The 20,119-nt window shown below is 46.1% G+C and overlaps 2 protein-coding genes across 2 annotated transcripts; one reads left to right on the top strand and one right to left on the bottom strand.

The window, feature by feature from the left end:
• The first annotated feature begins 23 nt into the window (after positions 1-23).
• On the top strand, positions 24-3,766 carry MTRFR (mitochondrial translation release factor in rescue). The gene is made up of 4 exons (XM_056504508.1): positions 24-60; positions 1,218-1,527; positions 2,248-2,490; positions 3,433-3,766. The coding sequence occupies exons 2-3, from the start codon at positions 1,252-1,254 to the stop codon at positions 2,458-2,460; spliced, it is 489 nt and encodes a 162-aa protein (XP_056360483.1). The 5' UTR covers positions 24-60; positions 1,218-1,251; the 3' UTR covers positions 2,461-2,490; positions 3,433-3,766.
• CDK2AP1 (cyclin dependent kinase 2 associated protein 1) lies at positions 3,713-18,239 on the bottom strand. The gene is made up of 4 exons (XM_056504509.1): positions 17,911-18,239; positions 8,085-8,191; positions 7,276-7,402; positions 3,713-4,577 (listed from the first exon to the last, which is right to left on the bottom strand). Exons 1-4 carry the CDS (start codon positions 17,975-17,977, stop codon positions 4,510-4,512), a joined length of 369 nt encoding a protein of 122 aa, XP_056360484.1. The 5' UTR covers positions 17,978-18,239; the 3' UTR covers positions 3,713-4,509.
• Between the last annotated feature and the right edge of the window lie 1,880 nt (positions 18,240-20,119).

The raw sequence follows: 20,119 nt of genomic DNA, 5'->3' as shown, positions 1-20,119 counted from the left end.
AGCTCGGCAGCACCGCCCCCTCACCGCGTGCGCATGCGCGGTGCAGGAGGGCCGGCGGAGGTGAGCGGGCTCGGGGGTCGGGCCAGGCTCCGGTCTCTGTTTTCGGCTGCCCCCGGGCTGGTCTCGGTTCCCGGTTTCCCCCAGTCCAGGCTCCGGTCTCTGTTTTCGGCTGCCCCCGGGCTGGTCTCGGTTCCCCGTTTCCCCCAGTCCAGGCTCCGGTCTCGGTTCCCGGTTTCCCCCGGGCCGCTCCGCCCCGCTGGGGCCGCGCTCCGAGCCTGACCCCAGCCCGCGGGGCTGCCACCAGCGGGGGGGGGCCGCAGCGCTGAGGGAAATTGTGTAAATTCTCCTGTAGCTCCTGCATTTACTCCTGCTTTAGGGTTGTAGTGTCCAACTGCAGGAATAGGCTGAGAGGGATCGTGATTTTCAACCTTATCAAGTGTTCTCAGTCCTGGTTTCAAAACTTCTCTAAGTGGGTAGAGCTGTGTGAAACCTGTTAAATAAATGCTCGTTCAGAACTAGCCAGAAGTGCTGCTTGTTTTTGTGCATGTATTCTTCATTCTTAAATGTTACTAACTTCTGCAGCACCTGCTAATAATATTTCGTTTAATTATTTTTTAATTTCAACAGTTATGGTCAAATTTTCTGCTTATTGCCAAGCGGCACTTCTTCACACACTGAAATTATTTTCTTCTGAGTCAAATAAAGTATTTCAAACATAACAGCATGTACTGTTTTATTTGCTTATTGAATGCCTTTCTGAAGACTGACACTTGACAGGAGAAGGAGCTGACATTCCTCATTATCCAGATGGAAAATGCACACTTCCAGGCATACCTTTGTGCCTTTGTTAATAATCCTTATTATACCTTGACCTGGGAAAAATCAAGTTTCCAATGAGACTGTACAAGTCAGATTGCAAGACTGAAATAACCTCTTTTCCCTTCATTGTTTTGGTTTTTTCTGAGTGTTGGTAGGAGTATTCTTTAATTTACTGTTTTCTAGATCCCTTTCAAAATATTTTAAGAAACGTAATTACATTGAGAACCAAAATTCTATTCAGCATGGTAAATATTTCAAGGCAAATGCCTGTGAAACCAGTTCACATAACCTTGAAAATAAATCTGAATATTGAAATACTGCTCAATATGTGCAGCTAAAGTAGCTCATCTTAAAACAAGGATTCTTATGGTAGACTCCACTCTCCCATTCCATTCCAGGTTCTGTTCCAGAGAAGCTGTGTCCTGTTTCTGTATGAATGTTCCAGGTTTATTTCATTTTGCATTCTTACTGAGAGGGGTGCAAACACCATCATGGACACGGTGGATTTTGAGGAAGCAGCAGCTCTCTCTGCCCAGTGTTCCCTTGCTTCAGGCAGAAAGAAAAAGGAACTCTCTGAAACTCCTTGAACTAAGTGAGGCAGAATTAGAAGAACAGTTTGTAAGAGGTGATGGTCCAGGAGGTCAAGCCACAAATAAGACAAACAACTGTGTTGTCCTGAAGCATATTCCATCTGGGATTGTAGTGAAGGTAATTATGTTTTATTTTATTGAGTCACAAATTGTTTCAGGACTTCCAAGTCTCCTTTCAGAGTAAAGCATAATCACAGTGCAGATGGCATGGAGGAAATATATATATATATATATATATATATATATATATGTATATATATATCTATATGTATATATTGTAAATAGTCTCAGCAAGAAGCAGGCTTGGCTGTCAGCAGATAAATAAACTTGGGGTCAGAGCTGCTTTTCTTGGCTTTGCCACCCAGTTACAGTTTTGTAATTTTCAATTAAATGAATCTTCATTGTAGCTGCTGTTTGGTGGCAGCTGTCACATTCCTGTCCCTCATGTCAGTCAGAATCTCTTCCTTAGCAAGTTGGTCACAGTCACTCTGCAGATCCTTTTTAAGCATTTCTCTTACCTACTTCTTGTGGATTAATACCTTGAAATTAATCTTTGCTTCCTGTCACAAGGGGAAGACACAATTAAGTTAAACTCAAGCAGCTTTCCAAGGTAAGATGGGAAGCATTAAAGATTAATGCAAAAGCCAGTCTGATGAGTTACAGTAGCAAATAATTATTAAAAAATATCTTCTGGATATGTTATTGGTGGGAGGATGCTCTTGGCTTGGGGAGGAAGGGATTTTCTTTACTGTAATGGTAGGAATATATAGACTGAAAGGGAAATCTGAAGAATAAACAGGATAAAGTTTCAGTAAAAATGTCCTTTATATTTCTTCAGTGTCATCAGACAAGATCAGTGGAGAAGAACCGAAAGATTGCCAGAGAAATCCTGCAGGAAAAAGTTGACCTTTTCTACAAAGGTGAAGACAGTGATGTTTTTAAAGAGAAGAAAGCATCAGAGAAGCAAAAGCAGGAGAAAAAAAGAAGAGCAAAGGAAAACTTAGAAAGGAAAAAACTTTTTAAAGAGATGCAACAATTGGATAAGGAATAAACATGTGAAATACTGACTTGCCCTAGCAGGGTAAGAGAATTGTTTGTCATTAGACCCAAACAGTTTTCCAACTAACAAATGATGCAGGGCTTCATAAGCACAGCTGAAACCCTGGTGCTGACCTGCTGTTCCTGTAAAGCTGAGGAGATAAAAGCACTCATGTACTCCTGCTTCTCCCTGCCATCATCTCATTAATCACATTTAGCAATCAGTTTTTCTGCCAAGTTCAGGAGATAAAAGAATCCTTGTTACAGAGGAGCTATAAGCTTTCCACCATTGTTAGCACAGACCAAAAAAATCAATAGATTTCCTTCTGTGCAGATGACACCTTGGGCTGCTTCATGGGAGCTCCAGCACATGAAAACAGCACTAAAAGGTTCTCATTCCCATCCTTAGGCAGTGCTTTCAGTGACATAAATCCTTTACAAACTGTGACCAGTTTGCATACTGGTTGTGATGGTGTGAGCTGAGCTGCTGATGGAAGAGACACCAGTCACTGGTTCAGGTCTGTCAGATGAACAAATGCTCTGTCCTACTCACCTCTGAATAAAGTGTAACCAGCAGCTTTCCAGATCTTACCTGGAGTGGTGCTGAGCACTGGGGCACAGGGAGGGCTCTCCTGCAGGTGAGGGATGGTCACTCATGGCCCTCCAGTTCAGGGGTAAAACTGAGTCATTACAGATAAAAAATTACCTGTCTTTGAAGCTGCCTCCCAAGGCAATAGAGTGCGGTTCATCCAAGCTGTGAATTAATTAATTAGAGTTGTTTATTATGTTTATGCTGTGCTGCAGTTCAGCTTGGCCATGTTGGTACCTTCACTCATTTTGACATTTCCCATTTTATAGCAGCAAATGCAGCTGTGTTTCCTTTGTCACCATTACTCTGAAGCCACTCCTGAAGTACATTTTTCCTGGTTTTATCCTGTAACAATTCCAGCAGCTTAACCAGAACTTCTCTTTCACCTTTGGACAGCACCCTCACCAACTGCCACCATATCTGGGCCTTCAAGGAAGACCCAGAGCCAGAGTGTGGATTTTGAAGGCAGCAGGGACTTCTAGAACTTCACCTCTTTGTCCCAGAGACCAAGTGCCCCCTGTGCCATGGATGGAGTGCTCCAGCAGTCTGAAGTTCCCTTCCCTTGTTCTTTCCTAAACTCCTGCATGAAGGTTAATTTTTTTTCTGTTGATAGTTCTTGCTCCTGGAGTATGAATCTGATTAAAGTGACTGTACATAGTTTTAATACAAACTGTTAATGAAAATAAGCTTTATTACGTCAAGTAATAAATACATACAAAGATGCAAATAACAGTTTTAGTACTTTATCCAGAATGTTCCTTTTTCTTTTTCTTTTTTTTTTTTTTCTTTTTTTTGCAAACTTTAAACTGAAATCTCCAGCCTTAATGTAGAAATTAGCTTTCCAGGACCTTGTTATTATTTAATAGGTTTCCCTATTTTCCATATAGCTCATGCACTTTAAGTGGACTTCAAAGCACTAACAGTCATGCAAATGTTTATGCAAAATGAACAAAAAAAGGAAAAATAAGAGAAGGGGAAGGTTATTTCTAAGCAGGGTCTATGCTGTATGACAAATTGTGACTTAGCAGACTACTAGGTACAGCATGCTATTCTGCAGTTATTAAAAAAAAATCCTTAGAGCTTATATCAAACTTTGAAAGATTGACATTTTGGGGATAAGTGAACATAGTCAAAGGAAAAAAAAAAACAGAATGAGGCTGTGGCTGGATAAGAAATAGAACTGAAATAGAGCCTGGGAGAGAAAGAGCATTCCTCTGCATGCACTTCAGTTTCCATGTTCTAGAAACATTTTAGGGAGTTTTAACATCTTTAGAAAATGCAAACCCTCAGTAAGTTGAAAAAATCCTTGGTTTTTTTTTTTTCATTCTTAACTGTACATTTTTGCAAGGGCAAAACAAGAACAGTAAAACATTCAAAATAAAGGAGTTTGTCTGAATGTTTCAAGAGTCAAAAAGAAGAAGTGTTACTTTTTCTTCATGGAGAGATGGAAAACCTTGCAGCAGAAGCCGTGGGCTAGGATCGTGCATTTCGTTCCGTCTCGGCCAGGCATTCCCGAACTAATCCTCTAGCATGGATAATGCCTGCAAAAGAATTGGCTGTGTTTTAAATCATCCCATTCAGGCCACACTTGCAGTGACACTCCACAGAAAGGTTTATGTATTTCTGTCCCCAGTTGCCAAGGCTACCACAGAAGGCCTCAGCAAAGGGGGACAGCCCTCACTTCCCAAACATCAGCTGCCACTAAACCAAGTCTGCCTTCTCAAACTTGTGCCATAAATTGAAAAGGGACTAAAGCAGGAGTCAGAACACAGTAAGATTTGTAAGTCTGCAGTGGCAGGTAGATCTTAATGTGCAGTGTGAGCCTCCTTAAAATCAAAGATTTAAGAGGGAGAAAAAAACTCTTACCTACCAGTGAGTTATGCTAGTGGAGTGAAACAAATTACAAAGTTATTTGGGGAGTCATTTTAGCAAGCTCTAAATGCCTTGGGATAGTTCTTCTCTGGGAGGATGCATCAAAGTCCAAGCCATTATAATACTGTTCAAAGACAACTTGTGTCTCTCTCATGTAAAAATAAGAGATTTTTTTTTTATGGTGTGTGCAGAAAGTTACCTCCTAACACTGGCTCAGCTCCCAATGTAAATCATCACTGCTTTACACACTGCCATGTCTGCTCTCATCTGACAGACATAATGTGGAATTTTCCACTACAAGTCCTGTTGCCTTGAGTTCCAGCAATCTGGACCTTGGTTCATAATCCTGGAACTAAATGTAGATTCATGCTCAAAGAGCTGCTGAAAGAACACAGCTTGAGATAGATGTTAAAATGAGAGATGGACAGATTTTTCTACAACAAAGGTTTATATTTTGCTGACTGGGCAAGACAGAAGGTGATTTCTCTGCTCATCATGCTCCTTAACAAGGTGGAGAAAGGGCAGTCGATGGGGTTAATCTCTAGATAATGGTTCTGTTTCTAGAAGGCTGCTAGCCCAGATCACAGCAGCAGCCTACTGACCTGGGAGGACCCGATGAGTGCAAGGCTTTGCAGAGTTAAACTGCCACGGACAAGCAAAGCTGCAGCTGTGGGATGCAGAAACATGAACTCAAAGCAGTGTGTTAGACCTGGATCTGGTGGCAGGGTGCCCAGTTCATGCAGCAGAACTACTCTGAATAATGTAGAACACTGGGAATTTGGCCAGTTTTAGAGGTCAGTAGCCTCTGTGCTCAGGAGCAGGCGCAGCTGGGGACAGGGACTTTATTCAGGGATAACTCCATGGCCATGGAGGCAGCAGTCACATGGGTGCCCTCACTCACTTCTGCTCTCACACTTGCACATGCTCCTTCAGCCACCAGGCTCCCAAAATGGGAAGAGAGGTACCTTTGTGACCAAAAGATGGCAGCAAAAAGTATTTATTCGGGATTTCGTGCAACTCTGGCAAGTCACAGTGGCAGCATTGCATCTCAAACCTACGTTGTTGCAAGAGGCAGCAAAGCAACTTTTTCCTCACTGAACGAAACCATCCAGCCCAGAGAATGTCTGCATCTCTCTGGGTCTCTCTCAAGCTGTCCCCATTAGCCTGTTGCCATTCATGATCTATTAATACTGACTCAGGCAATGCAATAAAGAGAGACTCCAGCAACATTGATTTTAGCTGGGCCAGATTCCACTTACCACTCATCAGCAGACTTTATTGCATCCTTTCCCAGAACAGCTACTAGTCATTTTATTGCATGTCATGGCAGATATATTACTCTTCCATAATGGTTGAGCCTTAAATAAAGCTTTGTAGTCTCGGGTAAGTGTAAGGAGGATTTGCAAGGTGCAGAAGTTAGTCTGTTACAATAACATACCCCTTTGGTGTCGAGGCAATCTCAGCACAAGGAGCACAGGAAGGGAGGAAAAAGTAACCATGTCATGCTAGAGGAGAGGAGTGCCAGTACAGCTGTTGTCTGTGGCCTTTCAGGGTCATTTCAGGAGCTGGAGCAGTGGAATGTCCCACTGCTCCTTCAGAAATATCCCTGCACGTCCCCTGCAGAGGACAATGTCAGGCTGATGTCAGCACTGGGGCATGCAGGGGTTTCTTTTACACTGCAAGGAAAGGGCATTTATTACCCCTTTCAGCTGACAAAGCAAAGCTGGAGACACTCATCAGCCAGCCCTAAAAGCTGCTCTATCCCTTACTAGTGGACTTTTAATGACATGCACTTGACAGGAGGTAAGAGAGCCTGAGCAGCCCCACTCTCCTCTCCACAGAGTTCTGCTCATGTTTGACATCTCAGCCTTCCCTAACACCTTTTTGGGGAATTTTTTGTAGCTCTTTTCTCCACCAGCCTCAGTGAGAAGTACCACAATGTTGTATTTCCTTGGGCAAAATGCACTTCACTGAAGATTCCTGGGCCAAGTAGATGGGAGAGGTGTATGAGATATAAACAATGCTTGGCTGTGTATTTTGGGGAGTGGGGAGAAAAGGGAATTGAAAGGGCAAGTAAATCACCAGGAGCCTGAAAGAATGTATACATGAGAGGTTCTACAATAAGGACTGAATTATTAACTGAAACTGTCTGCATCCACATGAGACACATTTTGTCCCTGTTTATCTATCAAATACTGCTTGGACAGAGCATCCCAAGGTTTCACTTACTGGTTAATTCTCCCACTTTCAAGAGGACCTCAAGTTGTCTCTTTTCAAAGGAAGCAGTTGTCATTAATTTGTATCCAAGTAGTCAGTGAACAAAGTAGATGGGAAACAATTATTTTTTAAAATAAGTTTAAAAGTTACCTCTTTTTAGCCTCTCCATGGCACTTTTACTCCCAGCATATGTAGGTCTAATCTCTTTTCCTAATTCTTCTATGATAGCTAGAAGTTCTGCATATTTGCTCTGTGGTACTTGACTGCTGCTGGTGCCCTGTAGTTGAAAGTAGATTAATCTCAGTCAAATATTGTAAAAACAAAACAATCACAAGAAAGTAGCAAGTGGAAGCTTATGCAAGACCAGAAATAGCCCTGTAAGTCACTTCTTTAAAGGAATAAAATTTCAGGATTATTACATAAATATGATTTTTTTAAATTGCTGCTACAGTTGGACACAATGCTCTTCAAAAATTGGGATCAACTGTGAGGATGCAGCTGCAAGCCTTGGATTTTGAGTGAAGCAGAAGTTAAAACAGACCTGTAAAAACAGCAAAATGGGAACTGCTTATTTAACCCTGTCTCTGGTTTTTCAATGTTTTGGTGTATATTTTGTGGAGCAGTTAGCCACATAGGGAGACTGAGAAGATAAAACTGATAGAAATATTGTGTTTTTAACAAATAACTTTAAAATATATAAGTGCCCTTACAGAGCATGATTCAAGACATTTCTCTGTGACTCAGGACAGGACTAGCAGTTAATGAGGAACCAACCTCACTCAGCACTCAGCTTAGCCTAATTTGATCCCCAGACATGTGCAAGGAAGCAGTCTGCCATTTGGGTTTGATTTCAGACCTTGGTGGGAGGGAGGAACACCTCAGATTACAGGCCACAATCCCTGCTACTATGCAAACGTAGGGTCAGTGATCTGATTAAAGGAAAATAAGCAGAGCTGTACCTGCATCCCTTGTGTATAGCCTAGAGATGGGGGGCCATAGTCATTTATGAGCTGTCTGTATTGTGCTGATGTTGCCATACTTGTGGAAGGAGAGTGAACACTCCCAGCTGCAGAGAGAAAAGAGAAAAAAAAATGTTATTATCTAAAGATTAATTAGTCTGTTACATTGGGACACATTTTAATCACTTGTTCTTAAAGCTGTGACCTCTCACCTTTGTCTAAGATCACTAATGACATTTCTGAGCATCACTGCTAGGAAGAGAATGGCTGAATTAATGCTTCTCTCATGTTTGATGAGCACTTGGAAATAGCACAGCCTGCAGCATTACCAGTGCAAATTGTTTGCCTAAAAGTGAAGCAGAGTTTAGCATGACAGGTTGTTCTGCCTAGACAAACTGTAAGTATTAAGGAGCCCTATTTTTGCATATATACATTCCACACAGATGAGTCTAATGTGCTGTGCTATTTTTACTTTTTCAGTGCAAGTTATCTGAAAGTAATTTTGCAACTCAAAGTGTCATCACATGGTCAAAGCAAGTTACCCTCAGTACTATTTTCAGCCAATGCCAGAACTATTCCTAGGGAACAGTCAGTTGAGGTACATCAGATCTGCTGCTCATTGTGTGACATGGGAGGAGAGGAGTGCTGCCATTATTCCTCTTCGTGTGATATCAAGCATTTTTAGCCAGTCAAATTGTGCTATATAAGTAGATCAAAGGGAAAACAACATCACTTTGTGTTCTGGTTACTTTTTCTAAAGTTATAAGCTATTATATTCACACCTAATGAGTTTTGAGTCAGTTACAAGCTCAGAAACAGACTCTAATGTCATCACTGACAAACTGCTCCAGAAATGAGCAATCAAAACACCTTCTCCCCCTTGTCCTACACTGGTAAGAATCTAGGTTTGAGAAACAACTTAAATTCTTTTAAGGGGCTTAATTCTACTGCCCACTTCACAACTGTGCTAAAAAACCTGCAGGTTATGCCCTTGGGAGCAAGAGAGCATCACACCACTGAACTTCTTCACTCTTGCAGCTCAAGTGCCCTTGCATCCATGGATTCTGCTGTCTTTGCCTGTAGGCACAGACACAGACTGCCTGCTGTCTGGAAATATCTCCCCCCTTGCAAACTCCTCTGCTGAAAATTCCCAACTGTCTTTCATATGAGGAACAAATCTCATTTACCAGCCTTCATTTAAATCTAAATTAAACTGATGCTAAAAGTCACTGGGGCTCAGAACTATGTAAATCTCTAGCTTTGTTTTAAAGTTGCAGATGATTTCATACCTATTTTCCCCTCTCTACAAAAAGAAAGGGCCAGCAGTTACTCTGTAAAAGCTCTGCTGAGCATAGCGGAACAGACTCTTGTCCTGGGATGGGAAATCTCTTTCCACTTCAGAGTTATCACAGGATATCACTCATTACAAGAAGAGAGCATGTTCTTAATTTTTACTAGTTAACCAGATGTGAAATTCCAAAGGCAAATTGGGCTGGTCACTAGGTCACCTTAAAAAGAGCAAGGTTTCTCTTTGTCTTTAAAAAAGCTGCTAAATTTTATGTCAGTACAACATGTAGCTTCATCACTGAGGCTTCACGTGGAGCTAATTTTGCTTAAGCATAGTAACCCCCCAAAAAAACTACACACCCATAGAGTAGGGCACTGTAGGAACAGCACAGTTGTCAGCTATTCTCTCAATTAGTTCTTCACATTATCAGCTCAAAATACATACACAAGTGTAAGATTTCTCTGTGTGAAACTCAGTATTTCAAGTTCAGATAACTGAATTTCAACAATTACTAAACATGACACAACAGCAAACCGCATCTTTTTTCCAAGGACTTCAAAATGCTTCAGAAACATTAATGAGCCCCTTGTGCTGCAAGGTAAGAAGGTTTAATTACCTCAATTAAGCACAGAAAGGCTTAAGTGAGTTTTCCTCATGTACAATAAAACAAAAGGCCCATCCTGCAAAGACTTGTCTCTGAACTGTTGTTGCAAGCAGTCACATACAAGAGCTGGATGTGAATAAGGCAAGGACTCCAATGACCAGGCTGAAGAATCCTGCTTTACCCACTGAGCTGCAGCCCAGGCACAACTTAGAGCAACTTATTGATCCCATGTGGGCTGATGATGACACATTGGTGGTTAAGGATATCAGGAAATGGTGGGCTTTGGGCTCCCCAGGGAAGTGGCCACTGAGCCTGAGCTCAGGAAGCATTTGGATAATGCTCTCAGGCACGTGGTGTGAGTCTCAGGGTGCCCTGGGTCTGTCTGATGGGTCCCTTAACCCAGCACATTCTGTGATATCACAGCAATCTAGCGATTGTTCCACATCCTGTTAATCCAAGCAATGCCACACACTCGCTCTGCAGGAGATAACACAGCAGGAGTGAAAAACTCTCCTAGAAACACGAGGCGCCAGCACAAAGCAGAGAGTCGGATCCACACCCAGAAAAGTTTCCCGGAGGTGGGAAGAGCACGGGAGAGGGACAAAAGCGAGCGGGGCCGGGATGCGGGGCTGGAGCGGGCGGGACGCGCTCTGTGCCGGGGCTCTGCAGAGCCGCGCTGCAGACACTAGAGGCTGGGCCCTGCCAAGTGACAGAGCGTGGTAACCATGGTGAGTTTACCCGTTTCTTTGCAGTCTGCATCAAAAATGTAATAAGACATAATGCCATGCGCCGACCACTTTATCAGCAGCAGCAGCAGGCCCGGAGAACAAAGGAAAGGATTTGGCTTGGCCGCGGTACCAGCCTGCATACGTCCGTGTCAGAAGTTGTGCCAGTCAAACTCAGCTGGAGGGGGGGAAAAAAAGGGAAAATCCTTGGTTTCACCTCAATTTAAAATGACACGATCATGAAAATGAAATTAATTGGGGGGGTATTAGTATCTCGCAGGGCAACAAACCTTGAGCTTTTTGACCTATCACTTTGTGTGTTAATCTCAAGGAGAAGCCCTGGGTCTTGGACGACTATTACTCAATTAACCCAAAATTCAACTGCATGTCTGAGCAGCCTGTGTATCTTGGATTTAAAAAAAAAAAAAAAAAAATTAAAAAAATCACCACATATTGCTGTTATAGTTAGAAATTAGGCCAGGAAGTCTCACAGTCAATACCCAGTCAAAAATCGGTGTGATGATTAGGTACTCACTAGAGAGAAAAAAGGAGGGGGGATCTAAATTGAGGTTTGCTCTCTCTAACGTTAAAATGACAATGGAGACAGTTAAGAACTGACAGAATCGAAAAGGGAGTGTGCTTGGTACTGAATTTCAGTGGCACCCTGGATCACATCCCAAATTTTCTTAGTGCTTGCTGCTGTTTAAAACCTCAATTAATATACACACACTTTCCTCCCTTCACTTTCCCAATTAAATGTACACAAAACCTTGTAGATCCCCACTCATTCTAGTGCAAACAATGTCTTTTCTTTCTGTATTCAAGCAGAAAACTGCCACAAGCATTTTTCCCCACAAAAATATAGTGATTTCCTTGTTAATTAATATTAATCTTTATTAATTATGGGGGGATACAGCAAACAGAAATGAGATTTTGGTATCAAAATCTTTTCCTTCCAGCAGTCTCTCTCAGCCCAAATTAACACCCTGAGAGACAAAGGATCTCAAATCAATCTTTGTTTGCCTAAACTCCTGCTGACCAGGAACCTTCTCATTAATTCCTGAGAGGTTTGCAGGGATCCCTTCAACTCCAAGCCTGAGCAGTGATGACCAATTTGCTGCTTCAAGTTTTAATTCTTAATTCTATTACTGTTGCTTGCTGGAAAAATAATGGGGAAGGCATCTTGCTGAGCACCCTGAAGGAAGCAGCAGGAGCAGGAACACTTGGGGACACTCACCTGATCCACTCTGGCAGATGCCATGGCATCAGCTGCCCCCCTGTTCCACAGGCAGCAAAGGAAAACCAGGAACAGTCACACAAATCACTGAGTTACTTGTGTAGGACTGACTTAGACAAGACAAGGGCCAATCCCACTGGATATGTGTTTCCCAGTCCCACTGGAGATGTGTTTCTCTACTGCCCTGTACTTTGTAAAGTCCTAAAAATCCACAAAGGCAAACTCCTGCCATTTGACAGACTCTTTCCACGCAGGAACATGAGAGCATGCCAGAGGAGATACCTGTAGCTGGACTTTACCCAAGGTAAAGTGGAATCTCAACAGTTCTCCCTCTGTTTCACAGACCCTTCAAGCTGAGGCTGCTTCAAACATCCAGGCTGTTGCCATTTCAGTGGCTCATGGCCACCACCTCTCCAGAGCCCAGTGCTGGAGGTTACTGCCCCTGCCACACCCTGCAGAGCCTCCTCATGGAGTTCTGACTGTCTGGGGCACCAGACAACCAGGCTGGAACATTTTAACTGAGAAGACATGAATTCTTCTGTCCTAAACTAGGCAACTTTGCAAGAAAACACATGAGAAATGCTCCTGAAGCTGCTTTGCCAACACACACCATGAGGCATCCTCGAGCATCAGGGGAGAGGTAACAGCTTCACCCAGCACAGCAATTTCTGCAGCAAGTAGCTGAACACAGCTGTAGTGTTTTGGCTGACTACAAGAATTTTTTATTCCTTAGCCCTCCACACACTTTGGTTTGAGTTCAACAAGAACTCCTTGCCGTCCATGGGACACCACAAGTCTACACAAGTAGATCCACTGCACAGCCAAGCCACACACTGAATTCTAACAGCAGTTGCCAACTCAGAGCTCAAACAGAGCCCCCATTCCCCCCAACTTTCCCATAAATTTTTAAATTTAAAATAATGGACCCTGTTCTCATTTGCACAAACCATTTCTTTATAGCACTGGCTGTGAAAATTGTATTTTCACCCACTATTTCTCCCTTGAACCGCCCTTGTGGAAAGAACAGACCTTTCTTTGAATAAAACTATTTCCTTTTTTAAAAAAAGCAGTGTGCAGACACATAAATATGTTCTCAAGAACTAGGACATTCTTTATCATAACAGCCAGAGGCCTTGCTCTTTTGATCTGTCACACTCTGGGCCTTTCCTCTAGTAGTCTCATGCTATTTAATCTTTCCATGTGGATAATGGTCATGGTTTATGTCTCCTCTTCCTACCCTCCTGTCTCTTTTTTTATCAGAAAAACTAAAGCCAGTCCCTTGACTCCCTACCATTCTTCTTTTCTTGCTTAAGCTGTTCCTACACTAGCAAGCTATTTGGCACCACAAGGAACAGATCAAAAGATGAAAGCATTTGGTATGTGTACACCAAATGTAGCTGGCCTGAGGGGGTATGACTTAAGGTTGGATTTTAGTCTGGTCCCCCAGACTAGGGGGTTATGGATCAAAGCTGTGCCATCTTTGGTTTGGATCCTTGTGCTCCCATTGCAAGGGATGGAGCATCCATGTTGCACAACTGGAGCAGAGCTTCTGGAGCACTTTTATCCAAAAGGAATCCAGTTAGCACAAACTCAAACCACTCTGCAGCAAAACCAAGGTGCTGGGTGGGGACCATGCAGAGATTCGCTGACTCTGAAAACCACATCACTGCTCTCAAGCCAAACACTCAGGTAGGCAAAGCCAAAAATGCCCATTTTCCTAATGCCCAAACAAGTCCACTTGAAAATTGCTAATTCTGAAACATGTTTAGCAAGCTTCTTTTTACATCATACTTAACTTCACATGGACTTCAAGAGATCAGGGATCCAGCAAATTTCAGTCTGAATTGGAGAAGGGAGCATATTTCCTAGAAAATATCCCCCCTGCTAAGGCACAAACACTTTGCTCTCTGTTCTGCCTACAAAGAGTATTCTTTCCAGTACTCCCACTCCAAAAACAACCTCTCAATATGGTCAACAATATCAAACAGAAGCTGTCTCTGTAAAGGGCGACAAGCAAGCCATGTGCTCGAGCAAGTCTGCACTGCAGTGCTGAGAACATAAGGGCCAGCCTCGTGTGCTGGTGCTGTTTCTCAGGACTGAATGGAACTGGTCTCTCCAGCCCCACATAGGGAAACTGTTTTCATTTCACCTCCCAGTGAGAATTTGCACTTTTCACAAGAAACTTGTGGTTTCTGTGAGGTGTGGCAGGTGCACTGAGAGCCCCTTTGGTCCTCAGCTAGAGCAGCACTTGTTGTACAGGCCAGCACTTGTTCATGTGGAACCAAGACACAGCTCCTTCCCTTGTCACTGTCAGCTGGAATTGGTGTTTCCAGACCCTACAGATGACAGCTTTTAAGCTTTTTTAACTAACAGGATTTTGTCTCAAAACCTGACATTTCTACAAGGATGTTCTCTCCTCAAAGTAAAGGAAAATCCCAAGTTGTTTCTGCTAGCTTCTGTATCTTGAAACAGGTTTTCTTTGACCTGTGCTTAGTCTAAACAAAACAGGAATGCTGGTGAATATCCACTGAGCCAGAAAACACATGGAAAGATGTTGAAAAACAAACTACAGACCCATTCACAGTTGGTGTAAGTGTCTAGTTCAGCTTAAGTCAACGGAGATGCTCTACTTCACCTCAGCTCAGCAGCTGGTCCCTTATGGAGAAATAGTCAAACAATATGAAACACAAGACAGATGAGGAGGAAATAGTACTTCCCAGGAATCAGTAGGATAAGCAAGAGAAGACAAACAAATCAAAACATGGTTGTTAGAAAAGGTAACAGAGGTTCCCCTGGGGCACTGCAGGGTCAGGCGAGGCAGGAAGGTGCCACTGCAGGTCCCCAGTAGAGCACCTTCAACAGCCCAGGCAGAGAAGGAGCTTGTGCAGGAGATTAAATGGGGTTCCCCGTGCACAGGCAGCTTGGAATTGAAAGCTTGGGGTACTGCATGCAGGAACCCAATTCCCTGAGCACAGGCCCTCCAGGAAGGTGACTTCGGACAAAATTCGGACAAAACACTGCAAGCCTGGTTGCAGCCACCCTGGGCCAAGTGTCAGCACTGACCTGGGCAACGGGGAAGAGGAACAGGCACTGAATTCTGCTGTGACAACACATCCTCCTTCCCTCAGCCTGGTGTAAGGCAGAGGAGTCAGCACCCAGATGCTTCCAGCATCCTGAGTCACTTGTGGAGCAGCTGCATTTTCCTCACCCGCAGTCATCCCCAGATCTGCCGACAACCCACAGAGGTTTCCTCCCCGTACTTCCTCCCCCACATTCAGCTCCTCTCCCTCTGGACTTCAGTCCAGGATTGGATTCCCAAAACATGCTCCCATGCAAGAACAGAGCCCGGGCACCCACCAACCACAACTGCTTCATCTCACTGATGTGCAGTTTAAGCATAATTTTGCAGAGTGGCTACTCTCAGCCTCAACTTGAGAGGAGTTTGCTCTGCAGCAAGGACACAGCTCCAAGAGCTGAGTCGACACTGCCTTCCCAAATACTCCTGCACCAGAAGCCCTGCACTGCAGGGAAGCAGCATTACCTCCCAGAGGAAAATCCCTGTGAGATCCACAGCTGCCCAGAGCCCTCCGTCGGCCGAGACCAAAATATTCAGCATTCATACAGAGAGGTTTCTGCAGGGCTGATTTCAGGCCAAAAAGGACAGATTTCCTGTTTTCCTCTCCTCTGCAGGACGGTGGGGGGGTCGGGGGTCCTTCACTCCAGGTTTGGAAGCAAACCTAGGATTTATCCTCTTGGCTGGGGGGCATTTAATTTAGGCACAATAGAGAAGCAATCTCTTCCAAATCAGAATTAAGCTCCAGAAAGGAGGGGGCCATTTGCAGTCACATCACTCTGAATGCGATATGTGCAACTGCAAGGACTGCTTTGTCTAAGTCCCTTGGCCTTAGGCCACGGTGCTGGCAATACCACTAGCTAGAGGAAGAGCTGGTGCGTGAGGATAATGGCAGAAGACAGGGAGGGAAGAGAGAGCCCATTTTGGATTCAGAGGAGGACGTTCTTTCATTGAAAAGATTCTGGGGGTGTTGAGGATGATCCGAACTCAGAAGAGAGGACAACTTAGACAAGAATAGTTCCAGCATGACAGCAAACTGCTGCTAACTTGCCGATACAAGGGGGAAAGGAGGGTGGGAGAGAAGGGGAAGATAAAACTGCATGAAAGAATCCAAAGCCCTGATCGCAGCCGGAGCGTTGGAAAGCACAGACACGGCAGCGAGAGGGCTGGAGACAGAAACTTCACCGCTCGGCTCGCATTGTGCGCGGCATGCCTGAGCCGGGATTTCGCAGTCCCTGCTCGCGGAGCAGCCAGACTCGGATCCCCTCCACTGCATGACCTAATCCCCACCCCTCACCCACCATCGCAAAATACCACCTTTGTTTTCCCTGCAATTTTACGGCTGTTCCGGAGAGCAAGGCACAGGTTCTCGTGGGAGCCGGCAGGAGAACGGTTTCCCTTGCTGGGCTTTGTTTTGTTTCTTTTTTTTCTCTCTCTTTTTTTTTCCCCTCTCCGGTGACACTTCTGCTTTTTGTCAGAAATCCTGGGCACATCCCCTGCTCCCTGACCCCTCGGCAGAGCAGCACTGGAGCCCACGGTGCTCCCCACACACGAGCCCGGCTCCCCGAGCCTTTGCACCCTGGCAGCCCCGCCGAGCTCAGCTCCACGCAGGATCGAGGTGGCACAGCCACCTCGGCTCAGCCACCAGCTGGTGACGAGTCCTTGCAGTAAAATATGATTGCTGCTCTCCTGGCAGCTAGAACAGAGATGCATCCCGGAGATCCCTTTCGCTCCTCAGCCTCCTAGGATTACAACCGTACTGTAAAAATCACCCGGGCACATTTCCCTCCCTCCTAAACCCAACTCCAAAACTTTTTATCAGAGGAAAAAAAAAAAAAATCAGCCTGATTTGTAGCTATTTGATGCCAGTCCTGCAGGCTGGGATGCGGGAATGGGAGACTGGAATACGATTTTTTAAAAGTCAGAACCAACTTCTCCATTTTGGTACTGTTTAATCGGAGCCGACGAGCACAGATTAGCGAGATCCCCTCCAAATATCCCACAGCGAAGCAATTGCTGCAGCGGCTTTGTTCAGGCTGCACCGATTCACGCACGGAGACCCGATGTGCAGCAGCACCGCAGCACCGGCAAAAACCCGCCGGCTGATGCCCTCGGAAATCGGGAAGAGAAAAACGGAGGAACGTAGTTTAAAAAAAAAAAAAAAGAAAAAAAAAAAGGCAAAAAGTTAACGCTGTCAAGGAAACTTTTTAAAGAGGAAAGTTGGAAGGACTCCCGCACAAATCTAAGAATGAGGAGTGATTCTTAAAGAGGAGTTTTTAAAAAGAAATAGTGCAATCCCTGTGTGCCCCCGCTTCCATCCCAAAAAATCGCCAGCGAGCGGAGAGGGCTCCTCCGCTCGGGATGCGGGGGAGACCCGGGCGGGGGAGCGCTGACCGAGGGTTGCCCTGCGGCGCTGGCGGCGCCTCCGCCGCGGAGCTCCGGGCTCGGGGCTCCCCTCCGGCCCGCGGAGCGCGGCCCGGGGCGGCCCCGCCGCCGGAGGAGGCGTGAGGCGAGGCGAGGCGCGGGGCGAGCGGCCGCACTTGCGGCGTCCCGCCAGCAGCGGTCCTCGCTGAGGCGCCGCCGGAATATTCCTGATCCAGATCAATCAGCCGCCCCGGGGAGCCGAGCATGGAGGAAACCCGGCGGCCGGAGCCCCGGAGCGGCGGCGGCGGCGGCGGCGCGGGGCCGGGCGGGCGCGGTGCCCGGCGCGGGGGCGGCGCGGAGCGGGGCCGGCGGCGCCGGCGGGCGGCCGGGCGGGTGCGGGTAATGGCGGCGCGGAGCCGCTGCCCCGCCATAGCGGACTGGGCACAAACTCGAGTCCGGGGCTTCCCCCAGGTGCCGGTGCGGCACCCGCCGCTCGCCTCCCAAACTTGCCACCCAGTTGCCGCCGCGGACTTACCCGGGTTGAGGGGAGTCCCGGGGATGTGGGCGTTCAAGTTGGGCTTGTAAGACATTCCCAGAGACATGGCCAGCGGGAGGAGGAAAGCGTCCTGAAATTCAGCGAAGCGTCTCCGCGTCTCCCAGACACTTTGGGTTGTTTACAGCAGTAGCAGCACCGGCAAATATGGCCGTCAGTTATATTGACACCCACAATGCAATATATCATCCATACATCATGAGGAGACGCGGATCCAAAAACTTTGGGGGAGAGCCGGCAGCCACCCGCCGCGGCCGCCCGGCGCCCCGCGCACGGCGGCGCGGAGGGCGGGGGCGCGGCGGGCGGGGGCGCGCCGGGGGTGCGCGGCCATCCCCTCACAGACAATGGAGCTCCCCTCAGGGACCGCCGGCAGGGAGCGGGCCGGCCGGGCGGCGGCGGCGGCGGCGCGGAGCCCGGCGGCGATGAGGAGGGGGGGCTGTTTTAATTAACTTCGCAAAGTTTTGGCACAAGTTGCGGGTTTTGGCCGGGCTGTGCCCGCGGCGGGGCCCTGGCAGCCCTGGCCGGGCGTCCCTCAGGGCGGCCCGCGCGCCGCCGCCTTTCCCGCCTCCCCCTCGCCTCAGACCGGGCGTTCAATCCCCGGCTCCCCCCCGCGCCAATCTCCATGGAAAATACCTGTTGATAATTTTAAAATAAAAGGGTTGGTTTTTTTTCCTTACCCACCCTCCTAGATGCCGCCAAGAAAAAACCTGCCTTTTTTATTTCCTTTTAATTTTTTTTTCCCCAACCACTAGTTCTCTCCGCTGGAAGGTTACTGTGGATTGCAGCTTCTGAGGGACTAAAAAAATTTGAATCTCATTGACAACTGGCACATTTTCTGCTTGCAAGCAGCAGTAAAACTTCCCCACCAAAATAAAATTAAAAAAAAAAAAAATCAGGTTAAATGATGAAGCTTTGCAGCACGCGTCTGCCGTCAGAACTCATCCTTTTCACTGTACGATATTCAAGTTTGCTTCTTCTGTAAATTAATATCGTATACACTGGAGAATTGTTCAGTTACTCCAGATTTATCCCAACAAAACTGCTTGGGGTCTAGATAACCTCTCCTTAGGTGCACAGCTCAGCCTGAGACCCACCAGATCATCCCCCCATGTATAATTTACCAGCAGCCACTCTGAGATCTGGTAGTTTCATTGTATATGCTACTTCATGTCTGTCCATGGCTTCGTCCTGCTCTTAATGCCAGCCACAGCAAGCACAGAGAGCCTGATCCTGCTTCTTGGAAAGCAGAGGCACGTTCCTTGTCAGGGGCACTGGTTCAGGCCCAGAGTGGACAGCCCTGCAGAGGGGAGCAGGTAACAGCTCCAGCTGACATGGGAACAGTCACAGAGCAATCAGATGGTTTCCTCTGCATAAAGGAGAATTGAGAGAGAATGGGGAAAGAGGAACAGCTTTTGAGCGCCCTGTTCATGCCCTGCTGACTGTACACTGCATGAAAGGAACATCTGAAAATTCTGGCTGGTACCAGATGAAACACTGTTGTGTTTTATTTCCAGACCAAGTGCTCGACTCCAGCAGTCCTGGTGAGCTCCAGACTGGCACTGACTGTCCTTATAACTGATCCACGCTCCAGTCTGTTAGAGAGGGGTCCTGAGAGCCCCAGGCACAGAATTACATGCTCAGTGACAGCAGTTTCACACTGGTGCTTGTGATTACAACTGTGTCATTCTTCTTGGAGTCCTGAAAGACTGCACTGGTAAACCCTCACTGTGTGAGTGAGAACTCTGCAAACCCAAAGCTTCATTTCCAGGTTTGTAAATAACAGCTTTTCTGTTGAATGCTGGAAGGCCAACAAAGTCCTGCACACCACTCTGGGATTTTCCATGGTGTGGTTGTTTACAGTCACACCAAGTGAGTGAGAAATGGGAGCGTTCAGAGCTTTCCGTGTTTTTCACGGCTTTACACCAACTCTACAAAACTGTGCTCAGAGCAACACTGTGAAGAACAAGATCCCCTGTGTTTTACTTGGGTTTTATAATGGCAGCTTCAAAATACATAATATTCCAAGGAGGAGGCAGGGGATATGGAAAAAGTCCTGCAAAGATTATTATTCCTTCAGCACAAGGCACTGTGAACTTTGGAGCAGACTGTGAGGGCCAGGCTTGTAGGGCAGCATCATTTGTGCTTCAAGCAGGAGCCCAGCAGTGTCAGATCTGGGTATCTGATGTTTGCT

This window comes from Oenanthe melanoleuca, chromosome 15, assembly GCF_029582105.1.
Source record: "Oenanthe melanoleuca isolate GR-GAL-2019-014 chromosome 15, OMel1.0, whole genome shotgun sequence".
Taxonomy (NCBI): domain Eukaryota; kingdom Metazoa; phylum Chordata; class Aves; order Passeriformes; family Muscicapidae; genus Oenanthe; species Oenanthe melanoleuca.
The sequence above is the reverse complement of the archived record's forward strand: the minus strand, read 5'-3'. Positions and strand labels throughout refer to the sequence as shown.

Excerpts from the sequence above, each read along its gene's own strand:
- MTRFR (XM_056504508.1), top strand. The coding sequence starts at position 1,252 with ATGAATGTTCCAGGTTTATTTCATTTTGCATTCTTACTGAGAGGGGTG. Across the intron at positions 1,528-2,247 it reads CATCTGGGATTGTAGTGAAG|TGTCATCAGACAAGATCAGT; the intron begins GTAATTATGTTT and ends ATATTTCTTCAG.
- CDK2AP1 (XM_056504509.1), bottom strand. The coding sequence starts at position 17,977 with ATGTCTCTGGGAATGTCTTACAAGCCCAACTTGAACGCCCACATCCCC. Across the intron at positions 7,403-8,084 it reads GCTATACACAAGGGATGCAG|GGCACCAGCAGCAGTCAAGT; the intron begins GTACAGCTCTGC and ends TTTCAACTACAG. Across the intron at positions 4,578-7,275 it reads CATGGAGAGGCTAAAAAGAG|GCATTATCCATGCTAGAGGA; the intron begins GTAACTTTTAAA and ends ATTCTTTTGCAG.